Source organism: Lepidothrix coronata, unplaced genomic scaffold, assembly GCF_001604755.1.
Source record: "Lepidothrix coronata isolate B3197 unplaced genomic scaffold, Lepidothrix_coronata-1.0 Scaffold31, whole genome shotgun sequence".
Taxonomy (NCBI): domain Eukaryota; kingdom Metazoa; phylum Chordata; class Aves; order Passeriformes; family Pipridae; genus Lepidothrix; species Lepidothrix coronata.
In genome coordinates, this window is record NW_016690211.1 from 8914476 (window position 1) to 8940547 (window position 26072).

General features: G+C 34.0%; 1 protein-coding gene across 6 annotated transcripts in view; it reads right to left on the reverse strand.

Moving 5' to 3' along the window:
* ADAMTS6 (ADAM metallopeptidase with thrombospondin type 1 motif 6) overlaps positions 1–26072 on the reverse strand; it is a 147805-nt gene that overhangs the window by 37019 nt on the left and 84714 nt on the right. For all 6 annotated transcript variants that reach the window (XM_017811375.1, XM_017811370.1, XM_017811372.1 and 3 more), the window contains 5 exons: positions 22851–22992; positions 12815–12922; positions 6047–6192; positions 3927–3990; positions 671–773 (listed from right to left, as the gene is read on the reverse strand). In XM_017811375.1, the coding sequence (XP_017666864.1) occupies positions 671–773; positions 3927–3990; positions 6047–6192; positions 12815–12922; positions 22851–22992 (563 nt within the window). The remainder of the gene's footprint in view (positions 1–670; positions 774–3926; positions 3991–6046; positions 6193–12814; positions 12923–22850; positions 22993–26072) is intronic.

A 26072-nucleotide genomic window follows, 5' to 3' on the forward strand; every position in this document is an offset into this window, starting at 1 on the left:
AACAATTTAAAACAATAAGGATACTACTTGAAAAGGAAGAATAAGAACAGACTGTAGTGCTAGAAGTATATCAAGGTGAATTTGAAAACCAAGATAAGACTATGTCAACTAGGAATTCAGTCCTATTTGAATTATAGTACAGTTCAAACCCCATGATAATAATTACCTTTTTTAGGCTTTTAATCTAAAAAACCATTAGTAAAACCATTTAGGCTTGTAAGCCAAAAATCACTGGTAAAACCATTCAGCTTAATAAAACGCAAAAACTTTCTAAAGCTTTCAGGCTTTAGAACAGGAAAAAAAAATAAAAGGGCAATTGAAGAACTTTGAAAAATGACAGAAACATAACCAAACTTGATTAAACTATCTCAAAAAAGAAAGGAAATTACAGCTCTTCTATTGCAACTGCAGGTGGAAAAGGGCTCCATATTTTTTAAGTGGAGTCTTTATGATCCTCGCTCCCCTCCATAGCAAAACAAAATCTACCAGGATAGAGAAATGTTGCTCTTCTGCAACATTATCAGCAACTGACAAAAGTATGAGCTTAACAAAGTTAGCTCATTGTATTTTAATCAAAACATTCTATTTACAATCATTACTCTCTACATAACACTCATATAATTTTGAAGATTTCCCATTAAGATAACATTTTTGCAATGCTAACCATTACCTCCAGTGTAGGGTTTCCAGTTATAATACTTGCCCCGGAAAGGCATATTGTCAAAATCTGCACATTGCTTCTCTCGAAAATCACGGGCCCCTGAAGGACATGGCTAAAACATGAGACAAAAAAGTTTATTTATTCCAAATATAAACATGAAAAAAATGCTTAAATGCTTATACCACAACTACAATCACGCAAGAGATTAGAAGATGATTTCCTGCTTTGTCTTGTGGCTCCAATTCTGAAATTCGCTTTAGTAGTTTACAGTTGAAGTGTCTATTTTGCAACCATAGGCTGGCACGAAATAGCTGAAGTAATTTAAAGACAGGTAAGTGTTACATAATAGTTTCCATAAAACTGGAAATTCAGAATCCTGTCAAACTATGCATCATAATCAATCCATCAGCCACCTCCTTATAAACACATTAAAAACAGCTGGAAAAAAAAATTTGGTAAGAACTGTAGGCTCAGTTATACTGTACTAAGCAGCTGTACTGAGACATGTTACTAAGACATCAAGAAAAAAATAAAGCATTTTCTAGAGAGCTGTATCATTCCTGTTTACTTGTAGCCTTGACAAAAGTATTGTTTTAAGGCTGAGACTGAGAACAGATAGCGTACCAGCCTCCAGGCATCAACAAACAAAAACTTACACTTATATTTTCATTGCTTTGCATTACCAACTACAAAACTCTAAGGTAATCTTTTTTACTTGGAATGAGGGTAGATTTAAGTTAAATTAATCTTGAAAAGAATTAAAGAGAAAGAGAATTCTTTGCTATTTCTCATATTTTTCATCAGCAGATTCAAAGTAATAATGACAAGTAATCTTGAATCCACCCCCAGCACATTAAACATTGTTATCAATGTTTAAGTACCTGGTGAAATTACAAGCTTCATCAGACAGTATTTAAAAATACAGATTAAAATCATGTTTAGACTGGAAAAGAATTTGTTTGACAGACATCAGAGGTGTTAATAAATATTACTATTTTATCAGCAACAGAAGAATCCATATTATGGCAGTTCTCCTTGTCTTCCTATGTACCTAAGCCAGTCAGCACTTCTCAGGAATCTGAAATGCATTCAAGTGAAAGGGTCTCTACGAACATGGATGCTAAAAATTTACTGCGCAACGCAAATATTAACATAATAATTATTATTCTCATTATACATTAATCAAGATCTTATAATAGCTAGCCCACATGCAATAACTGCTTCTCTTTACTGGGTAAGATATTTCACTTTTTTCATGCAGCTACAGTACATTGATAATTCTTGTCAGGCAACAGACTGCTTGTGTTTCCAGGTGCTCTTTTATGAGACTGCCAGTCATGAGGCAGGACCTAGCAAATGTATGAGAACTTAAAATCAGGTCTGAAGAAGGTCCTGAGGAGAAGACGTTTTGAATTAAAAAAGTATTAACAAATTATTGAACACACCAAACATCGGTTTATCTCGAAGTCTGGAGTCAGGCAGACTTCAGTGACTGAACTCATTGTCTCCTATTACCAAACACCTCAGAGAAGATGAGAAGATGACAGTTCAAACTCAGATTTCAAGATGTAGCTTCTCATATGAATTCATTTTAGAAAAAAATTGCTTGAAAATATTAAAATTATGAAAGCAAGGAATAACTCCTGTGAACATACGCATAATGAAAGGATCCAACAAGAACCTTTTGTCTACATTCTATTAAGAGAAAGGACTGAAGAACAAGAAACTTACAGAAGTATGTATACACAGTTATATAGACAAAATATTCCCATAATTTGTAAGCAAACCATGCTTCTCATCATATATATAAAAAGGAGCCTTTTACAGTTTTAGAAGTAAATAAAATTTAAGATTTACATCCTTATATATATTACAAATCAATTACCTACTTCAACTGAGAAATACTGTGCTTTGCAACTCTATTAGCATTTCATATTTTTTTTAATTAAAATACTTTAGGTGGAAAAACACATATACTTTTGTTAGAGACAGTGTAGTTGGTGGTAGAAAATAATTTTCTGATGAGCTTGTTCTTTCTACCACACTTTTGTTTCCAGAACTCATTAGCTAATGTTATTTTTCTGCTGATCTCAATGTTTCCATTAGCAGATGCCCTTTGAATTCAAAAGTCATATATGGCTTTGGAAGTACTTGATGAGAAACAAGCCTAGTAGGAGCGTGTCTGCTGCTTCCAAAGGATTAAAATGGTCAAAAGAAAGGGCAACCAGAATTAACTTATCTCTGCAAGAAAAATGAAGTCAAAATGAAGAGGTTTTTGCATTATGAATAGTGGGAGCTTTAGGGAGTGCTATGTTGAAAATTACAGATGGGCAATGAATGCTGACACTGAAAAATAAACTTCAACGGAAAAGATGCAAAACCAACACATTTATTCATAAAAACAATAACGTATTTGCATGCTTTAAATGTTTACATTAATCCAACATACCATTCCATTAAAAATGTCAAGTACTAAGGACTATCATAAATCTTGAAACAAAATCTACTGGTCTCTGCAATTCTTTGAACATCAATTGACATTCATAATTTGACCTTATACATTTATATGGTGTCTGACCCCTTCAGTGGTAGGTCACTATTCAATGGTCTCAGCTCTAAAATTAAACTGCATGATCATTCTGGTAGTACAATAACCAGATGGCAAACCAGCAGGTTTAGAATACATTTTCACAAAATGTATAAAAGTATTGTGTAACAGATTAGCACTGCATGTTTTAAAGGTATAAAAAGTGTAAGAGGGCTTAAAAGTGGATTCACGGAGGACACTTCAATTTGTGGGACTTAATGTGGTGCAGTTAAGATGAGCAGCTCCAGAAATCTTTAGACACCCAGCTTCTGGAAACTCACTCATACAGTAAATCCATAGAAAAGTCAAGCCTTGGCTATCAAAAGCGTATAATTTTTTACTTAAAAATCTGTTATTGGCCCCTGCTGGGAGACAAGACAGTGGGCTAAACAGATTTTTGCTCTGATGTGGAGTGCTCCTTGTTCACCTTTACCGTGGAAGGTCAAGTTGAACTTGGCTCCAGTGGGAAGGCACCAGCTGAGCCCTACATTGAGACTGGGATCCTAAGATTTGGCAGAACATCTAGGGTGTCTGCAATATAGATGTGCCTTTCAGGACAACTGTTTGTCAATTAAACGGAGAATCCACAGCTTCTCTGAATTGGGGAAAAAAAATGCATCCATTGCTGCTAAAACATAAAAAAGTCAAGTTGATCACAGTGAAACAAAAATTACTTACGTCAGTATTACAGGAGCGATAGCGCTTTCTTTCTCCAAGACAATATTTGCCTCCACCTGAAGGCCTAGAAAAACACATTTTATATGTTAGCATATACACAACTTCATGAGATATACTAATGCATTATTACTATTAATACAGATCCAAGAGATACATTTTATAAAAAGAAAAATAAAAGTACATGCAAGTTTTAATATGAGATTTTAAAATATTTCATTTGCAGATACAAAACAACACTCACATATTAATCTAGTCTGCATAAGTTCCAAGCGGTACGGTTTAACCGTATTTTGAACGTAGTAAAAAAAAAAAGTTGGTTTTAATTATTTGCTAGCTTTATAAAATTAAACTGAGTAGTTTAATTTTAGTGATACTTTTTTTCTTTTTAATCTTCTCATCTTACTTGTAAACCAGCAAAGATTGGTTTTACACCTGGAACCAGCAACGGCTGTACATTCTAGTTCAAGAATTTGATTCTGATTTGAAGTAATCAGTATTAAATCTGAGGAAACTCCAGATTTTTATTAGCGTACATAAGACATTTGGCTCTTAAATTCCCAAGCTGTTCAAGAACCTTATCTATCTTCCATAGAGGTCAAATAATGAAGTAACTTTACAATTAACCAGAAAGTAAATCAATACTTTTTTTCACACTACAGAAACACTATTTAACCAGAAAACAGCATCCTTGAACCAAAAGGATTTTTATTTTCCTACTGCAGACATAACACTTCCCAAATGCATCTGCTCATTAAACATTTAAAAAGCATACCAAGCCAAATACATGGTGATAGAAGTATAAAAAAAAAATCTCAGGATATTATTCATGCTCCAAACAAACATCTCACTAGCATTTTTAAATACTGCTGTGAAAAAAATAATTAATTTAATTTATTATCCTCTCAGTAACGTAGTCTGACATGTTATTGAGGTATATGGATAATTTCTGCTTTTGGATTCAATGAGTAAGTAGTGATATTTGCCACATTAGATAGTTACTGCTAATGACAGGAGGCAAACAGACCACCTTAAGCAGCTGTATTGTGACATCGTGGTGTCTGTCTTGCAGACTGCAGTGTAAAGCTGATGTAAAGCCTGGCTTGCAAAACATGGATATTAAGCAACAAAAAACTGAGTGTACCGAGAGCAGAAGATAAGAAAGGAGTGACAAAAGACACAGAATTTATTTTCATGAAAGAAACACAGAACGTTTTTAGAAAAAGTAGTCTTAAAAACCAATAGTGGTGAAGGGAATAGGAATTACGGGGCATGACAAGAAGGGAGAATGGAGTAATAAAACTATCCTGCAAAGATCTAGGCTGTGATGAGGGAACCAGAACAGGCAAAAGTTGCAACAGAAAAAAGCAGTGATTCCTTCAGCAAAGAACAGCACTAGAAATAAGCACTCATCTGAGAATGACTAGTGACAGTGAGAGGAGCACTTACCTGACAGATCTTCTCTGGAACAATGCTCAGAATGTTGGAAAATAGACAGATCATAAGGCCAGTACAGATACACGCAACAGGTCAAGCTGTAGTGAAGAAGCTGGCCTCTCTTTAAACAGAGCAAATGGACCAATAGAGAGTAGTGGCAGAGAAGGAAATCACTGAATTGTTTTAAGAGTCAGTGGGAAGTCACGACTTAAGTGTTGGACATGGCAGCACATAAATGTATTGTATGAAATATAATACTACTACTGATGGTTTACTGTAACCAGTTATATGCAAAACTTTGGAAATACTGTGGTGGGGTTTTTTAATAAGTAACTGGTAATTGCTATTTTATATCTTAGACAAGCATCAGAAGAAATATGCCCTAAGAAAGAAATGTACTTAAGGCATAATTTAAATATATATTGATGAACAGCAAGTTGCATAAAGAAAACTATTCTGGTTACTACTAAATATAAATCCAGCTATCTTTACTGTACATAAGATACACTAAAAATGTTAAAAGTATGTCTAGTGAACTTCTCCTGTTTAAGTGTTTCTGTCTGCTATTTTGAAGACAAATGTTGGCAAACTAGCAAAACATTTTTACAGATAACATGCGAAACCACAGTTTTGAATAGTTTCCAAATGTGTCTTTTCGTTGGCTCCGGCTTACTTTAGCTACTTACGCTGGACTGTCACAGTGTCTTATAGATGAGGAGACTCCTCCCCCGCAGGTCCTGCTGCACTCTCCCCATATTGACCACGGACCCCAACCGCCATCTATGCTCTGAGGCCAAGTGCCAAAAGGTACACACTCTCCCTGATAACACCACTGAAAGATTTCACAAAAAACCCATAAAATTAGTTTGCAGGCTGACAGAGTTATCAGGAGAGAAAAATATAAGGGTCAGACAATGACCAATTATAGGCATTAGCATTCCCTGTACAGATAACAAGACTAGTATTTTACTTTTTCCAGCCATGTTTAGACATTGGTGGGTGGGTGTGTGATTTGTAAAATGTCTCCACTAAGTCCTGAATTATAGGTCCCTAACACACACCAGAAGTTAAAGCAAGTTTAAAATAAAAATTTTCTCTTTTTCTTCATACAGCCTCCTTAATGTTTCGCAATTAAGGAACTGCAAGTTGCTTACATTCTTTTAAACACTAAGATTCATTTCCAGGCTTGGTTTAGTAAAACACCCTCCCCACCTAGGATTCATGTAGGGGCTTCATTACACAAAATGAAAAATTCCCCTGACAGGATTTTTAAGAAAGTATTTCCATACATTTTAAAAAAGAAAATTTGGACAAGGTTACAATGGAAGAAGAATTTGCTACAGTATTTCATTTATAGTAACACTACAGACATAATAAAAGGAGTGCCAAAGCATCAGACATGGTACAGAAAATCATTATATAATAGTGACTAGCCACTTGTTCAGGGACAGAACGAACATGCAAACTTCACTCATGCAAAAGCTTAAACTTTGCAAAACCGTTACTTAAATCAGACATACAAAATGATAGGCAATTCACAGAAATTATTAACTATTGAAAGAACTTTATCATTTCGTTCATCAGAAATATTTTCCAAGTCATTCAGAAATAATCGTGGAGCCCACAGTTTGATCCACATTCTGGTGTCTACTGCATCACTGAGAATTTGAAGCAGCTCTTTGTTACTATTTCAGGCTTAGGTGAGAGAGTAGCACATGGACTCAGGTCTGCTGTGAACTGAATCTGTATATTTCACTTCCAAAAGGCGGCATACTGCTGTTTAACATCTCTGAATTCCTGTAACAGATATAGGACTGACCCTTTCCAAAAAGAAATCCAGACAACTTCTGTGTCCAAAATCAGCCATATAAATTTGACAAACACACTGACTCATGCACAGAAGACATGGACAGATAGACATATCCCTGTTCACCCAAAAACACTACTGGAAGACTCAGTGTTGACTTCAGAGTAATTTGTATAGCAAAGCCAAACTTTCTCTTCTCCTAAGTCCTAAGGCTCACCTAAATCCTCAGTCTCGGCAATGTGGGACATATGTCACTCACAATGACTTGAATTACTCTAGATTTTTCTGAAAGCAACTGAAAAGGTAACTTAAACTTCACTCATAATTAAAAGGAGTTTGATATGAACAAGGACAGTACAGAGAGTTAGTCAAAGAAAATTAATAAAATTTATCATTTTTTCAATTGGAAATTTCATTTTGAAAAAAAGGTACTTCTGGCTTGTCAAATGTGTCAGAGTCTAAGTGTGTAACTCTCAAAGATGTACAATGAAATGATATATTGATATTAAAATTTGTATCTTATCATCAGCAAAAGCTGATACAACAGCAAAACATCAGCTGATACATCAGCAAAAGCTGATACCTAGATACAATATACTTTTGCACACAAAAACATTGTAACATTTAACATAAACTTTCCTTATTGTATTAATTCCCTACTATTTCCACATTAATAACTGAAACCTGTAACATTATTCTTCTAGCCATATCCATTCTTGTTTCTTCTCTCAAAACATTTTTATCCTCCATGGCCTCTTTTTTTTCTGTATGTATTGTACCTGTTTCACAACACAGTTGTTACAATCCAAAACATTTCTGTTTATAGGTCTTATACTCCATCAGTTAAGGAAAAAAACCACGAAGCATTAATGTGTTTACAAAAAAGACAGGGCCGGTTATTTTAAATCTCCAGTTCAAAACGCATTGTCTTTTTCTACCAGGTCTTGGCAGGACAGAGTTCCCTCACAGCAGCCCGTATCATGCTGCATTTCAGGTTTGTGACCAGTGTGGATGACACACTAGTGTTCCAGCTATTGCAGAACAGTGCTTGCATACAATCAGAACTTTCTCAGTTTCTCAACCTGTCACCAAAGTGCGCAGGCTGGGAGTGGGCAGGAGCTTGGGAGGGGACAAAGCCAGGACGGCTGACCACAGGGATATGTCACACCCTGTAACACCATACTTAGCAGCAAAGCTGGGGTAGGGGATAGTGTGCCTGAAGTAGCCACTGCTCAGAGTCTGGTCGGGCACCAATCTGGTGGTAGTGAGTGGTTCCCTCTGATTTCTTGTTTGCTTTTTTCTTTTTTTTACCTTTCACTTAACTAAACAGTCTTTCACCCTTCTGATTCTCTCCTCTATCCCTGGTGACAAGGTGGGGTAAGTGAGTGAGCCACTGGGTGAGTGCTTAGCCGCTGGATGGGATCAACGCACCACACCATTCTTCAGAAAAAAAACCAAAGACACAAGGTTTCATGGACTTGTACTGAAAAAATTATGCTTTATTCTTCTTCGAGTTCTAAATTTACAGACTGGAGAAGGAATTCATCAGAGAAATGTATCCTTCATGTGGAGCTTCCCTTAAATCCAGACTATTACTGAATGTCTCCATAACACAATTCAGGCCACACAGTGAACTCACATTTTTAGCTAGCGTAGATATATCCAAATGGCACAGTGTTTTGATATGCCTCTAAGGGAAAAACTATGATGGAGAATTAAGTATTTATGTGAGCTACATCAGTGACTAAAATCACCCGGTTTTCTTCTCTTTACACTGATAAATTAAGTGATAAAAATTTTATTGACTAAATACAAAAATCTTCTTGCAGCATTCTATTAGAGATGCCACACAAGTACATGAACAGATATCTAATGTTGAAGTCAAAAGCTAAAAAATTAAGAGGAATGGGTATGCTACTAATTTAACTAAAAGTATATTATGCACACTACAAACATGTCAAAATCCAAGCTGAGAAATGCAGGACACTCAAGAGTTATAAATCCATAAGAATGCCAATATGCAAAACATCCCAATTCTATAAAATTACAAGTAATAGACAAGAGGCGGGTGCAATTATCAGCTTTACTTTTACAAAGCTGTGTAAAATCTCTGTAGTCTGTAATTTCTTCTGTCATGCAACCAGTGTTCTTCTACATTCTCATACTCCCCTGGAAAACCTCCTTAAATGGTGGATTTTTTTCTTCTACTGAAGTTAAATCTGAGGACTTTCTGCTTACTTCAATGTTGCTTCTTAATTTTCTATTGAAAATTTATCTTTCACTAGAAGCCAGTGACACACAGAATCTCTGTCAGAGGAATTCAAAATTAATAAAGTCTTTGTTATTTCTAGTGGGACTGCAGAAATATACTTCCTCCACAAAAAACATCTCATCTACTCTAATGACATAAGAACTATTGAGTAACCTCTACATGAAGATAGAAGACAAGGTGACAGCTATTTTAGAAGAACAGTTCTTCATTAGAAGTTTAGAACTGAAATATTAATTCTTCTCTAACATTGAAAAAATAAAGTTCCATTAGTTCAACAGAAAGACAACGCGATGCATTAGAATGCAAATAAAATGTGTAAAAACTTCTGTGAATAATGTAAGCAGTCTGAAATTTTTCGTGGTGAGGTGATTAACAACAAAATAAAATGATATTGTGGCACATTTGAGATCACTTTTATATGAGTATTAGCTCTTTGGCGGAATTAATACTTACAATAGTATGCTTTTAAGAAAAATCACACAGCAAGTACTCTAATATTGAGGAAAATTGATTTCACACTTTTTAAGAGGAAGAAAAATATTTATATAAATTTAAATTTAAACAACTTCTTTTCAGTCATTGACTCTACAATCATTTTGCAAGAAAATGTAACGTCCAATAACTTAAATTTATCTTACGTTCATATCCAATGATAAATCATCCCACAATCTTGCTACATAAAACTATCCTTTCAGCACACTGTGTTTTCACTTTTTGCATGTTTACCCCTCATTTACATCCCTAGCATATATGTAAGTTATGATCTTAGAAAAGGGTTACCTTTTTTATTATGTGAAATTAAAACACAAAATAAGCATTCCTATCAATTTTGTCTTATTGTTTTATATGCACAATTTCCTCAGTGCATATCTATCAGCTAGTTTGCCTTCACAGACACATCTCTGGGTATACCAGAGAGAAACTTCATATATATTTAAATTTCTTATCACAAATTAGGAAAAAGTGTACCTTTCTGAACCCAGCCAATATGTAAAACCCTTTACCAAAGCATGAACATATTAAAGCTTCAAAACAGAACTGATGTAACAGTTCCATCAACAGTAATAAATCACTCTATTCTCTTTCCCCATATGCAGAAAAAAGCTGAGTAATTTTTATGGAAAACATTCAAAATCTTTAGGTGTAGGCAGACATCTACCACGGACAAATTCAATCCAAAGGGTTGAAAGCCTGGTAGGTTTATACAACCAACCAAAAGAAGTTTTTATAATAGGCTGTTTTTATTGTAGAAATCCCTCCACATTCTGCCAAAAAGATGTTACTGTACAATGCATTAAATTATGTTTTAATAGTTAAACCAAATTTACATCAGTAAATATCTAAATATGATTAAATACTCTAAGATCTTATTAGGTATTTAGAGCAGGAAATGTCATTTATTATGTATTTGGCCAGAGTCCAGCAAAATAGGGCTTAATTTGGTTGTGGCCTTTAGGCATGACTGCAATACAAACACAGCAATAATAATAACAACAACAAAAATACCAAGGTATTACAGAACTTTAACCTATTAATTTCACCTTATTCTATGGTAAAGACAACTACATATTTGGAAAGAGCTTGTGTTTTATTGTTTATTGCTACCAGGAACTATTAATTCACTGGAACCTCCGAGGCTTCAGTTTACAGACCCTATTCTCTGCTGTCAATGGACATCTGTGGTTAACAGGTAAAATGTAAAATTTTTTGTAAAATCTTTGTAATGTAAAATCTTTGTAAAATGGCATGGATTCTCTCATTTTCCTCTAACATCTAACAATGGAACAAGATACTGATGACTGGAAAAAGATGTTTTGTAGAGAGCCAACTGATTAAAGCCTCTGACAAGTGAACATGGCACAGTGCCTAAAAGCATCTCAACGTGTAGTCTCATGGTTTAAAAAACATAAACTGAGGTAAAATACTCGTTGTTGTTGGTAAGGAGAGGTGGTTCCAAAATAAACCTAGACTGCTGATTTAAGAGTAGGGCTTCTAACATTTTCTAATATAAGGTAACATTTCTGGTACTATGAGAAGGTCTCTCTGTTTTCATCGGCTAATTCTAAGCACTCTATTTTCTTAAATGACCCCTTCAATAAATCTACTTCACATAGTTCACCAGTATTTCCAATCTCAGCACAGAAAAGCCATCAGAAGGATACTAAGTCACAGGCCCGGAATGAAGCCATCAACAGGCATTAATAAACTGTGACAGCTGCCCAAAAGCTTTCATTCTTGTTGTTTAAACATCAAATTGCAACTCAAAATGCACTGTTATCTTTGTTGAAACTAGCCCACCTAGTACAGCAAAAGTCAGGATGAGAACAGACATCACTGGTCATTGTTAGGAAAAAAATCCAATCTGCAGCAGTAAATTCTCATGAACAGATGCAGCAATTCTTGGACTGATACTGAAAATTGTTTGATGTAACATTAATTAACAATATTCACTTTATACAAACCTGAATAAAATACATTATCTTGAAAAAGACATACAGAATTCTTTTTTTCCCAAGTACATGTCTTGTAAATTAATTAAGATATTTTTCTCCCTGCTTTAAGATGTGCATAGATTTTGCCTTGTAACTGAGAAAATCTTCTAATATTCTTGTCTGAAACAACTGATACACAGAGATCATTTTAAAATCAAAATTCTCATCTTCAGACATGTACCATAGTGCTACACTTATCTACTGCAACGTCGACTTACTGTATTTTTCTGTTAGGTAGAAGAGTTCATCTGACTGTACATCAAAATCCTACAGAGGTAAACAGTTATGCAAGCATAACTGAAGACTAAAAGAATAGTTCAAAGTCAAAACAGAAAGGTCACTGGGAATATAAGCTTTTAGAAAACTCTTTTATTGAGGCAACATTTTTTCTACACACTTGCATGATTCAGCTTATATCTGAAGGAATAAAGATTGTTTTACCTTCTAACAAAATGACAGAATTCAGACTCTAGATTTATATTACACATTTTCAAAATCCATGGCAGACCTAAAGCTGTAACAGGCTTTTATGAAAGAGTGGTGTAAAATATAATAAAGAATAAACTAAAAGGGTTTCTACAAAAAAAATACTCAAAAAAAATACACAGAGAATGTAACAGATTTTGGTTGGGTTTTTTTTGTTGTTGTTCAAGGCTGCAGAGTTTTATAGCAAGGACAAATGTTTTATTAAAATACACATATAAAATAATTGTGAAATAATTCTGTAGGACACTTCCATGAGGATGAATGTGTATTCTAAAATAGCAACTCTTTTTTTCAAACTGTTATAGTTGCTGTGAAATACTCTAATTTTCTAGTTCTTTCTTCTTGTAGTCTTTGAGTAATAAACTGCTTCTACAAACAGTAAATCATTTCTACTCACCCCCTTTTCAATGCTCCCTGTTTGGCAAAGAGTACCTTCAGCTGCTGGAATGCTGTTGGTAACACAGCGGTTACTTTTGCTGAGGCACCAGAGCTCTCTACACACTTCCTAGGAAAGAAGGCAGAAGCAAGTTGGTCAGAAGAAAACTATAATATTTCTATCAGTCCTTATGCACACATGTATACACAAATCTTTTTTTTAATAGAGACTATTAAGAAGTGGGCTGCAGAAAGAAAGCTATAGATGGCAATGAAATATTCTGCAATTTTGAAGCTACTATATTTTGCCTAAGAATATTCTGTCAAAAAAAAAAAAAAGGATCTGGAAGCATCAAATTGTAGACAAGAATGTGTTACTTACACCTGCCATGCAACCAACGTTTTAAAATTGCGTTTTTATTGATTTGTCCTAACACTGGGCTTAGTATATTTTAGTGTTGCTATGAAAGTAGTCTTCAGATGTGCTGCAGTGTCTCCATTACTGTCATTGTCTGACTCAAAATTACCTTCTAAAATGGTTATTATTAATTTTGAAAAATGAAAAAGCAACAATTATTTTTGACTCCTTTAGGTAAAAACAAAGTTTTTGAGCTAAGACTACCTGCACACCTCTTCTGCAACACTTGCTAAAGCAGTGCATGTGTAGTTAGAACTTATTGAGCTATATACCAAAATACTTCCTTTAGGTTTTTAAAATTTGCAGCTGTTTTTTTATAAATTTTTTAGCCTATCCTATTTTCCTATATTGTCAGTGTTAAACAAACGGAAGTTTACAAATTGTCTTTTTTTCCTACCTTATTTTCTCATTTGGTTTTGCCTATTTATTAATTTAAATTAAGCCAGTTCTGTTGACATTGGAGATTCATTGTTAAAAATAGCTAGGAGTTGAAATTCATAGTATGGGTGTGATCCAAAGTTGGCTGAACACTGGAAATCTTCACGGTTGCGTCAGTTGCCCTTGAATTCGGCTGTGTATGCACAACAGAATCAGGAATGGTTTGCTTTTGTGACAAATTACTGACATGATAATCTTTGTTGTATTACTTTGGGATCTGTGCAAGAATTCAGAACTTGCTTATACATTTTTCTGTTTTTAAGTATTTTTTAAAATTTGGAATAGAATCATATAATTAAAATGACCTTATGGTAGTCATTAGTGTTTCATTTTATTTAACAGCTGCTTGAAATCATATCCTACAAAAAATCCTTGCATAGATTCTAATGGCTGAACCTTGAAACAAAGAGAAAAAGGAAAAGACAGCGTGAATAAAGTAAAGTTATTATCCATTCCCTCCAAGTTCATTGTTTCTCTGAGGTAATGAATGAGTATCTGGTACCTAGACTATCTTTTTTATACACATCAACAGGAATAACTACTATGTTTTAGCCCAAGATTAATGTTTCTTGCATTGTACTGCATATACAAATTAAATTATTTATACATTACTCACTAGGAGCTGCACCAACAGTTCAACAGTAGAATCTTTTCTTGAAAATGCAATTCTTTCCCAAGTTTAAAATCAGCTGGTGATATGATTGGCAAAAGCAAAGTATTTTTTTTTAAATCCATTAAAAAAATAACATATAAGAATGGTCTGAAATCATAAGGAATAAGTAGTGATGATTTCTGGATTTCCATCCAATTTTCGACAATTAAGCTTAAGTTAGTTCATCCTGTTTAGTGTATAGCTCTATAAAAAGAACCAAATTCTTAAGCCTCTTTTTAGGAGAAATACTGCCACTTGTAAAAGCATACCTGCACTCAATGCCGAACTTTCCAAATTAGTTTTTTTCACTGAAGAAATGCTAACATTTCTTAACTTAAATCTCTGAAAAAAATCACCATTTTATGGTCACTCAGCTGATAAATTTTTTTGATTAAGATACACACAAATAAACACATTATTTAAAATAAAACAAGCAGGAAATAACAAAAGATACACCACAAAGACTCTTGAAGAATATAACTAGGTTACAAATTTCACAGCCACTAAGGTGCTAAAATTCAACACTAAATCAATTTCACATCTAAATCAACCATGAATTCAAACTTCAATACAGTATGGATTTCAAAGTGAAAACCTAAGATGGGTTCCCTTCAGACATAGTATGAGGTGTTCCTGTCATAATCCTACCTTATTTACTTTAATCTTTAATTTACTTTCTCATTTTGTTGAGCAAAATTAGTGTAATTTACTTGTTCATGCTTCATGTGCGGTTTACATTGTCACACTAATTAGAAGTGTTAGACTGTGACAATTCTACTTGTGACCTATTTATTTCAGCTCTGATCAAGTTCAAATGTCTAAATTAACAGCTGTTCTGACTTTGTGAAGTTTGGTTCAAAGTTCTGAAAAAACAAAAATTCAGAAATAAGAAACAAAGATTTCAACCACTCCAATAGAGACAAAAGCAAAAAATCAGATCTGGATAACACTCTGGAGTTTTAAAACAGCTACATTTCAAGATTATTTAAATCCAGAATTCTGTTTTTTGCTCCAGAGTTTATGTGTAAAATTCCACTTCTGATATGCCTACATAAGTATACCATCTATGTATTATCATATAATTGGAAGTAAAATTTAAAATAAGTCTTTCATTGCCAGCCTAACATATCCACAAATGAGAGTATTTAACAATTTCCTTTCAATAGGATTCTTTCTGTATATTCAGGCTTCTCTGGGGCATTAGACTCCTCTAAATTCACTGAACTAATACCACTCAGACATTTTAATTCCAAACAAATAATCATCTGTACAGTGTGAATTAATGGATACAGCACTCCAAAACTATTTTATTCATTCATCTGTTTGTAGGATGATTCCAAGCACATCAACTCATCTCCCTGCCTCATAAAAAGAGAAAAATACTTATTTCTAAATTGCTTGGAAAAGCAGTATATCAGAACTAGCCATTATTACTGACATAGTTTGATAGTCCTTATTCAGACTTTAATTTCAGTAGGAGTTTGCCTCAATAAATCCCTAAAGACAAAATGATGGTAGTCTAAAATTACTATGGGCTTTAAAACACTATTACTATTTGAGCAAAAAACCTCTACTTAAATCAGAAAGGAGTTCTGTTTGAGACAGATATACAATATCCCAAAATCAACAGAATACTTCCTCATGGAAAACTATGCAAAACACCAAAGATTTACAAAAATAACACGATGTATTGATTTGTAAAAGTAATTTATATTAAACCCAAGAAATTAAAGGGGTTTTGTAACTTCTTTTAAATATAGCCAAACTTATTTAAATGACGATATTTTCCCCTGCTGTATTGCATTTAAAAGAAGTAGAATCTGAAATATATTCTCCATCACCCTATACACGAAACAAAAAATAACATTAACAGTCATTTGAAAACAAACAAGATACCAAAAAAGAAGTGAAAAATCCATCTGTGCTGTTAATTCATTAAATGAACATGGAATTATACCAGGTCCTGCTATGGCTATGTCTTTATTTTCAGCTGACTTTCAAAAGTTAAACAAAGAAGTTCTGACTAAGGTTCATAAAGGTTTCTGTTCTCCAGCTGAACCCTACAAATCCTATACCTGGTACTACACTAGTTTCTTAGTTATTGATCTGAGGCGTTTTCTTTACTACCACCGTTATCTGTAACCTCTCTAATCAATTGTTTTTCATAAGCTAGCCTTAAAAACATATGACAAACTGCCCTGGAAAGGTCAAACCCAAAATCACTAATAGAAAGTATACTGCTTTTTTTCACACGCTCACACACGTATGCATGCACACTCACCCACCCACCAACATCAGGTGACCCTTCTAAGGTAACCTTTTCTTCACTGGAGTACACAGGATGAAGCTAACATATCTTTTGTCAATGTTATATTTGTTCAAATAATTTAATGGCTAAGAGAAAGAAGTATAAACTGAAAATTAATCAATGACCTCAAAGTCTCCAAATGTGTGGATTTAGTAACTACTAATTTGTAAAGCAAACAAGGGAAAGTTTTAAAAATCCAGGAAACATAAACTGAAGCTGAGGCCTTTCACAAGATCAAGACAAGATAGATGACAACCTGTAACGGTGTATCTTAGGGCTCCATGACTTCAGTTTGGAATTCGGATGCTTGTATTTGCAGTAAATTAAACAAAGCTGAAACCATCTAGAGAAAAAAACACAGCAAATCAAATTACCTTCTTTTTGCCTAAGTGTTATAAATGATGGAGCCTCTTTCTGTTGCGTCATGCAGAGTTACATATAGGCATTTCAAATTATGTAACATCTAAGCATCCTAGATCATAATCATCCTAATTGGTTACAATACAGCACAATGACAACTCAGTAATATGAGCAAAGATCAAATTGCTGTGCTGTTCTTAATGTTTTCAACACTTGAAAGCCTCCAACAAAAGTTAGCAGTTTGGCCCATAATATTTAAAAAAATAAGATGGGAAATACATTCACAATGCATATTAAACTACAATAATTTGGGAGGTTTACCTTTTGTTCATAAAATTTTAAAATCTTAATTAAGTTTGTATGTTACTTCAGCATGTTTAATCCATAATATGCTGCACCTCTTGATGAGCAATTGCTAAAATAGAGCATAAAAATCATCAGCCTGAATTGTAACTTACAATTCAGACCTGAAGAGCATCAACATAGAGTATTTTCAGCCTCATGGCTGAAATACTGCTGACAACATGACTAAAACTAGAAGACACTAATTACAGGTGAACTCCAGAAGGTTCAAGGTTTTGTTCAGATAAGCACCCAAAAGTTACCATTTTAGTGCTCTACTACCAAATGCTCATTAAGTGGTGCAGCATGTTATGAATCACAACATGCTGAAAGAATGTGAAATAGAATCCAAATCTTAAATCTTACCTTTATATTATGTTACCAACATTCTTTCCTAAATATTGGGTGCTTATCTGAACCTTACAGAAACTACAGGAGCCCCACAAGGTCAATCACCTCCAAGTACCATGTTCCCTTTCAAACCCATGCAACCTATCCATCTTTATTCAAACAGCACTCCACTATCTGGAATCTCATTATTGCTTCTACTATCATCTAATACACTCCTCCTGCTTTGATCACCAGCTTCTCCTTTCATCTTTTTAACAGCTTTCATAAGATGCAGGCACAGAGGTGTTAACATCTGTGTCTCTTGTGAGAGAGAGAGAAAGAGAAAAACAAAGACAGAGAGGAGGAGAAAAAGAAGGGAGTTTATAGACAAGATAGTCCTAAGAAAGAAAAAAGAGGACTACAGGAATTTATAAAAAAAAAGAATGTAAAACTACTTTAGGATTCAGACAGAGAAAAACTTCTGGGTTTTCCCTTGGCTATTCACATTATAATCTCAGAAAAAAGAGGGAACAAAATTCAGTTAATTACAATACAATCCTCTGAGTCCTTATGTAAGCAAAACTCAACATTTTAATCATTTGTAACACCAAAGGCCCGCACAGTAATGATGAGAGGTTTTTCAATTGACCAGCCAGACTTCACAAAATAAAAAAAAAAAAGGAAAGGTTGATTAAAATGACAGAGTATAATACCAGGGTCTTCAATTCTTTGCTTCGTCTACATGTACTTTTAATACCAGTTTGTAAGTCATGCAATATAAATCCATGCAATCAAACTACTTAGGCTTGGCTAACACCAAGTATAAACAACATAGCGATAGTATGATATATGAAGTTGGAGTAAAAAAAAAGGCACTTTATGGTGAGTTACTAAGTATTATGTACAAATTCAACTGAATGGAAGCTTCTAGCCATAGTATCAACTGCTGATGGAACAAAAGGAAACTGGTAGCTCTGGTTCAAAGATACACCAATGGCTTCTCTGCCTCTCCTTGTGAAAAAAAACCCAGCTTCCAGAATATGCTTCTACCTTCCTATAAAACCCCTGCATCAAGTTTAATACCTCTCTTTATTTAACTGGAGTAAACCATACCAATATTTAATTTTAAAAGTGACAGTTTGATTCATGAATATTAAAATTTTTATCACCCGATTACAAGGGTCAATTGCAATTCAGACTATTTTGCCCTAGTAGAAATATTGTAGAACCATTGTGTATAGTAATGTGTTTGCTCTCCTGGATTTGAAAGTCAGCTGACCAACACTGGTGGAAAAGCATAAAATGCAAAAGAATAGACCAAATAATTGTAAGCTACTATCTCTGAAACTGGTTACTAGCAGCCAGTAGCTTCACAGATTGTAAAATGCAACACAGCAATATCAACCACATACATAAAGTATTAACTGCTTTTAAAATGTTTGAGGTTTTAGCTTCAGTCCTAAGAATACAGGGACCAGCTCTAAAGAAAAGCATTATTCTGAACCACAAAATCAGTAAGTTACAGTCACACATATTCCAGTTATTATTTAAACTCAAAAGCAGACAAACTAAAAGTCAAGACTGGAATTCTTGACTTCAACAGCCAGTTGACAGTCAACAGCCAACTGTTACTAGGCAGATACTCAAAGGAAAAGGAGGCAAAAAGACAATTATAAAGTTCTTACAATCACCTAAACAAAAGGATTGAAAAAGGTTCTGAACTACCAGAGTAACTGACATACAAATAGAGCAAAGAACTGAGACACACTTGACAATCATCAGCAGAAAATCCACACTGCATCATCCTAGAAGATGTAGCATATCCCATAGCTACATAACAGGAATTAGCACTGTTTCTAACAACCTCAAAACTTCCACTGCAGTGATCCCAAACAGATACCTGAAAGCACTGCTTTTAGGAAAAAGATATGCATCAGTATATGGTGAAATTTCCACCATTACTATTTGGCTCACTGTAAGTTGTAAATTCAACGGTCTCCTGAATCTGAAAATATATCCTAAAAATGAAATATTTTAAATAGTTTGAGACGTTGCCCTTCACTTCTTTATTCAAAATATTTATTTCTTCACCCAAATTCTGTAAAATTGTCTCTGGTGGAAAGTATAGTATAAAGAACAATGCACATGTAACATTAGAAAGATCATTGTCTACTTGCTACTGTGTAGCTTTATTTTTTCAGCTCGAATATCCAAAGCATCACTTTGAATTAGTGTCTGATAATGTGCTAAACAACACAGAAATATTTGACCAATGGTCACTATGCTTTTGTTAGGAAAGTTCTGTCAGTATGTGACTAAACAGTCTAATTAGACCTAGTCCTTAAAATAGCATCAGACCAACCATGAAGAAGCTCCTTTTAATGCCAAATTGTCTCTTTGTCAGTAAACAAACACACAGAAAAGCAGAAACTTGAAGTCCGTTTAGTAATTGAGTTCTGATGCTTTAACTGGTCAAACGCCTCTCCACGTAATTAACTTCAATTTCCTAAGTAAGAACAGGTTCAACTTTAGTTCTGCAAAAGTCATTGCAGAACTAGGACATGATCTATGATGAAAAGCAACAAACAGTTAAACTAAACATCCACAGGGAATGGATGAGGAAATACGGGAGAAAAGGCAAGGAACGTAAATTAATATTAAAGCTAGATGGTTGAAAGAGGTAATTTTTCTGAAGGTTAGTAAGATTGTGGCAGTATTCCTAAAAAAAAAAAAGAATGTGAAGATTTTCCAAGTAACATTAAAAACACCAATTATATGAACATGTACATCACAGCCCAAAGGAGACTTGTAAATTTTTTGCCTTTGAGAGCTCAACTGTTTCTTTTGTCATGTCTTGCCATCACAAATCAGTAAAGGTCATAAACGAGAGGAAAAAGCAAGCGATTTTCTCTCTGATTTCACTCTGATTTAGAATTTATTTCCTTCTGGGTCACTATATTCCATGTCGGAAAACCTGTTCTACCAGACACTTCAAAAAAAAAAGAGCTATAAGAAGTGCTAGAAAGGAGTTAGCATACAAACTACATTCAATGTTGAATAGTAATTTTTCACTATGCTTTTCCATCCATAGCTGCACATGTCTGCTTGAAAAAGATCAGTGAATTATTAATGGCATCTCCATGTGAGTAGTACATTGAAAAGAAATATCCAAAGCACTGATTGTTTACTTTTGATAATAAAAGAGTTCACAAGAGTATTCAACGTAGTTTGTCCTGGTATTTAGATCTAGTTCCATTACTCAGTCCGAAAACCCTTTCATATATGAGTAAGTCTTTCTTAAGTAGATATTTTTCATCTGCACTACAATCTTCCAAAGGCCCTTTTTCCCCCCCTTCATAATTATCACTTCAAATCTGTATCACAATAATCATCATGGTCACATATTCAGAGCATTATGGCCATGGTGAATAATATTTTTAAATGTAGGTACTATTTTATATGCATATTATTTCTTAAGAGTGGATATTACTAGACTTCCACAACAACTTATTCATTAATATATGCAATCTGAATACTATTATAAAAATAGGGTGGGTTTCTTTCCAAGACACTTAGAAGTTACGCTCACACTGATAGCACACTGATGGAACACAATACCCTGTATCAATTCAGAGCACTGGTAATGAAGACGTAACTTCATTTAACCATTGCCTCAACTAAGGGTTGTCCTCTTTTCTGTAACTCTAAGGGAATTCCAAAAAAGGCCTTTAAAAAAAAAGGCAAGCAGAAGGCAGAAAGCCAAGATTACCTACACATCTTCATTACTTCCAATTATTTGTGGTTTAGGAACTGGTTTAAGAATGTGTACTGTGCAGCATGATCATCACAACAATGGTTGTACAGTTCACTGGTGTTTAAAGAAACCCACATGTATGTGGAAAAGCCAGGTTTTGCACATTATGAACTTTCCAGTTTAATTTAAAATACAATACATCTCCAAAGGCTGTGCTATAAATCATGGATTAAATACCTGCAGACTTCCTTAGTCTGCAAATAAAAGAGTGAGTATGGTGAAAATTTGTAAGAAAAAAGAAAATTTTTAAGGAGGTATTACTTAGATGAAGGGACAGGAAATAGGGCCATTAAAAAACAGTGATGGGAAGTGAAAACTTATATAGGAACAATAAAGGCCAAAAGAGGCTTGATGAGGAATCAGGAGTAGAAGACCCAGAGAGCTAGTCAGCCAGCTACATAGCTTTTAAATCCTTTCCACAATGCAATCTGCCAAAGAGGCATCCCAGGAATAATACTGTATTTATCACCCCAAAGATATTACAAACAGACTTTCTTTGTATTATTACATTCTTTTATTTGAATAATCTAAAAATTAAAAATTATTAAAACTATTTAATTTTAAACCACAAGATATATTCTCAAGGTTTACTTAGTGATGTCAGTCTCAGCTGACTATTTGATAACAATCACAGCAGAATGCATCCTTTAACTACATACTTTGGGCTGCAAGATTTTGAGTAAGTATTTATAACATATGACCTATGTGTGCAGGTTTTCATTTCTACTGTAAATTTATTTACCTTAACTATTGCACAGTGGTACTTGAAGACAAATCTTTGCTAGTACTTTGCTATTCAGTATTATATTCAGCTATCTAGCTTCATGTTCCTCTGTTCCCATAATCATAATTCATCTTTCCAAAAACATATCTGAATAATGTGAGAAACAATAAACTCAGTGTCATGGAAAAAAAGGAACAAAACAACCACCAAATAAGAAAATAAAATCAGATCTGACCAATTAATACAAGTATAAAAGTAACTTCAAAATGTAGCTTTATATTGAAAGGTTAAAGCCAACACAACAGATTTCATGTTTCAAGCTTAATACAACAGGAATCTGATCTCAATTAACTGAAATCAGGGAAAATTCTCTATTACACTTTACAAGGAGCAGAATTGTGTGTGCTGGGCTCTTTTTTTCCCCTATAATTAAAGAACGCCTTTCCCAGCTCATTGTTACCCACACATTTTAGTGTACAGTACACAAAAATGACTCAAGCAAAAGATGCAGCATAAGGATTAAAATGAACCCTTTGCTCATGAATAATGGCACCAGACATGCTACTTGGAAATCTGTAACCCCCTACTACAACTAACTAAAGATTTATGTTACAAAGGAATATATACAAATTACTAAGAAAAACACTGAGCATAAGGATTAAGACTTCTTACCCCATATTTACATTGGCGAGATGTTGCTCCATACTGGAAGCGACACTGTTCATCAGCATCATACACCTGACCTGGGGCCACAGCTGGATAAAGAAAGTCACGCTTGGGAGGCTCATTATCAAGGCAAGTACCACGGCCCGAACTGTTCAACATAAAGGACCAAATCAATTAGGAATTCTACTGACTGTAAATCACAGTAATGATACTATGTATCTAGTTCTTACTTTTAACAGCACTGGGTGTGAAACAAGTAGGATTACAATAAACAAACAGTAAGATGATACACCCATAGTAACAAGAGAAAATATTTAGAAGTAATTAAGAAATTAATTTTTCATCATTATTATTAACAAAAATGCTTATTTTAGATTATGAAATAATTTCATAAATTATACTTTTTAAAAATGTGATAATTTCTGAGCCACACAAGACTGATTTTCATTTTGGTTTAGGATTCCTATTTGTTTTCACTGAAGAACAACTACATTTGGTCATAGAATGAAAAATAAACAAATTAAGCAAACCCAAGAAATTCAGTTTACAATTAACAATAATCCTCCTGATCCTTCAAACATCTAAGCCCAATTTTATAGATATGAGCAGCTCAATTAGTTTATGTAAAACTAAAACACATTTGAGTTTCAACATGACAAAATATTTATAGGATTAGGACCTCAACATGCAAGTTCTTCTTCCATTTGAGTGACGAAAATGGTTACAGTGGTAAATATTCTGCAAGATCTTCAAATTTGCTTATACTAGGGTGAGTGAAAAAAATTTCTATGAATCCAAGATCTTTTCTACTGTATTAATAATATTTAGTCTTTAAAAATTCATGTTAGAACCAAGACAATCATCTTTGAAAACTTCAGTATTTTTCTTCTTTTCTATTTTGTTCAGTGGACGACTTTTTTGTCCAAAATACGTCCATATTCAACCACAATATTTTACTGTAGTGGAATAAATAACAGAGAAAGCCAAATGCAGATGGAGTTCTGTTTAGAAAACTTTGTATTTTACTAAACATAATTATTCAGTTTTATTTGGTCAGTGTGCATAAAAGAGGACAGATGCTTTTTTACTTTCATTTCACTTGTGAATAAGTGAGGATTTTCAAAGAATTCTTATGCCAACACTTAAAATATTTTTCCGACATTCCTACCAATTTTGCCAGCACTTATGTTCTGTTTTTTCCCAAATCTTTTCCATGCACCTTGCCAAAGGAACATAATTTCAGAAGTGAACGTTCTACACTGCTTTTTTTGAGATTTCCAATTTTCTATAGTTTTCATCTGCAGATAAAAACAGAGCAAAAAAAGCCTCTCGTAACTACACATTTTATGTTCTCATTTTAACCCTACTTTATTTAAGTCTTTGAAATACTACAAAAGATCCTTTGGAAAAACAAAGAAACAAACAACTGCCAACCATTTCAGAAGGCAGCAAGTAGTAATTATCGCAAGAACAAGGTAAATACTGAAAAAATACAGTATTTGGTGACTAATTCCAAGGAATTCAGTGTGATTTACCTGCACACACAACCACACCCACGTATCTTGTCAGCTGAAATCTACCCTCAAAACTTCCCTGAATCTGTGTGGTTCTGGCATTAAAAAAATAATGTATTTTCCCCTTTATTCCAGGTAATTACTGCAAGTAGATATATATATTCCAATAGCAGAAGTTGGGAAAACATCCTTCATTCTTTTGAAATATTTCAGTGTTGTGTTTTGTGTGTATGAGGAGTACATGTTAGTAATTCCAGTGTGAAAATAACTCAAATACAATCTGATTTTTCTGTAATGTCTGGAATAAACTGCATACAGAATCTTTGCTTAAACAAGCAGTGAGAAGTTTAGGATTTGGCATCAGCTTGAGCTAGTATTGCCGTATTATGGGAACATTTCCATAGATTTCCAATAGTACCGAGTTTAAAAGATCACTGCAAAGTGATTGAAGTCTATACCCACTCCAAAAGACATGTAATTGCAGAAATGTAAGTCAAAAATCCTTGTACTAAATACAAAAATACAACTCTTCTGCTCTAATAACAGGATTCTCACCATAATTAAATATTGTTGTAGTAGTAAAAAAGTGAGAAAATGAATACTGAGAAGTCATTCACTTTTTAGCTACTAGACTGAAAATCTTTCTTGCTTTCCTTCTGTTTCAGTTCTATTATTTATCCCAAGTAGTTGAACAAAACTGATCTATGATACTGTATTGTGCGAACTGAAGTACCATGGAAAAGAAACGGCATGTGTTATAAACGCATTAATAAAACCAGAGACTTTTCATTAGTTATGAAAGTTCTGACCAAAGCTGTGCAAAGGATGAATATGGACCAAGGACCATACAACCTTTCCAGAAAACTTTTACAAGACTTCGGAATGGTGCAATACTCTTGAGCCTATATCCTCCTTCTTCTCTCTTTCTCTTTGCTCCACCAAAGCGAAACTCAGAGAGTTGAGAAAAAAATTTCGGCTAACTCTAGGGGAATGAACCCAAAGGGTCCAAGGAGAATAATAGTTTTGGAGCACTCCATAAACAGAGATCTAATGGTTAGTCAGGTCTACAAAAGTGGAAAAAAGCCGTTTGTGTACACGTAAAAAAAGATAGGAAAAGAATGCCCAAATACCTTCAGATCACCAATTTTAGAAAATTTCTACTCACGATCACTTTTGTGCTTTGTGATTTTATCTTATACAGGAAGCATATACCAAGTCAAAAAATCTACAGGATATACCTGCAGAGCATTTACATTTCTGAACACAGGGTAGACAAATCTTTAGAATCTGAAATACAAATAAGATGATCTCAAACTGATCCTTACAGTCTATTACTCTATAAGGTACTACTAGTACTCAAAGACTTTAGCATTCTCCTAATTTGTGGTTGATTTCATGACATTTTATGGGACAACAGTGGAACTTAATTATAAAACAGCTAAGCTTGATGTTATTTCATCCCAGTATTCCAGTGTAGTGTCTCCAGAGATCATTTTAAAACACTCTACAATATAATTTAAACATATTTTTTGTATTTTAATATCACAGAATAGCAAATTATTCTTCTCTTTGGAAGGGTATCAAGGGTACTAGAACATTCTATAGAAGCTTCAGATCTCAGACACACTGTCACTGCTAAGTGCTCAACTAAATTAACAGCAACCAGGGATTAAATGTTTCTAAATCTTTACAGACTGAACAATGCAAAACCTCT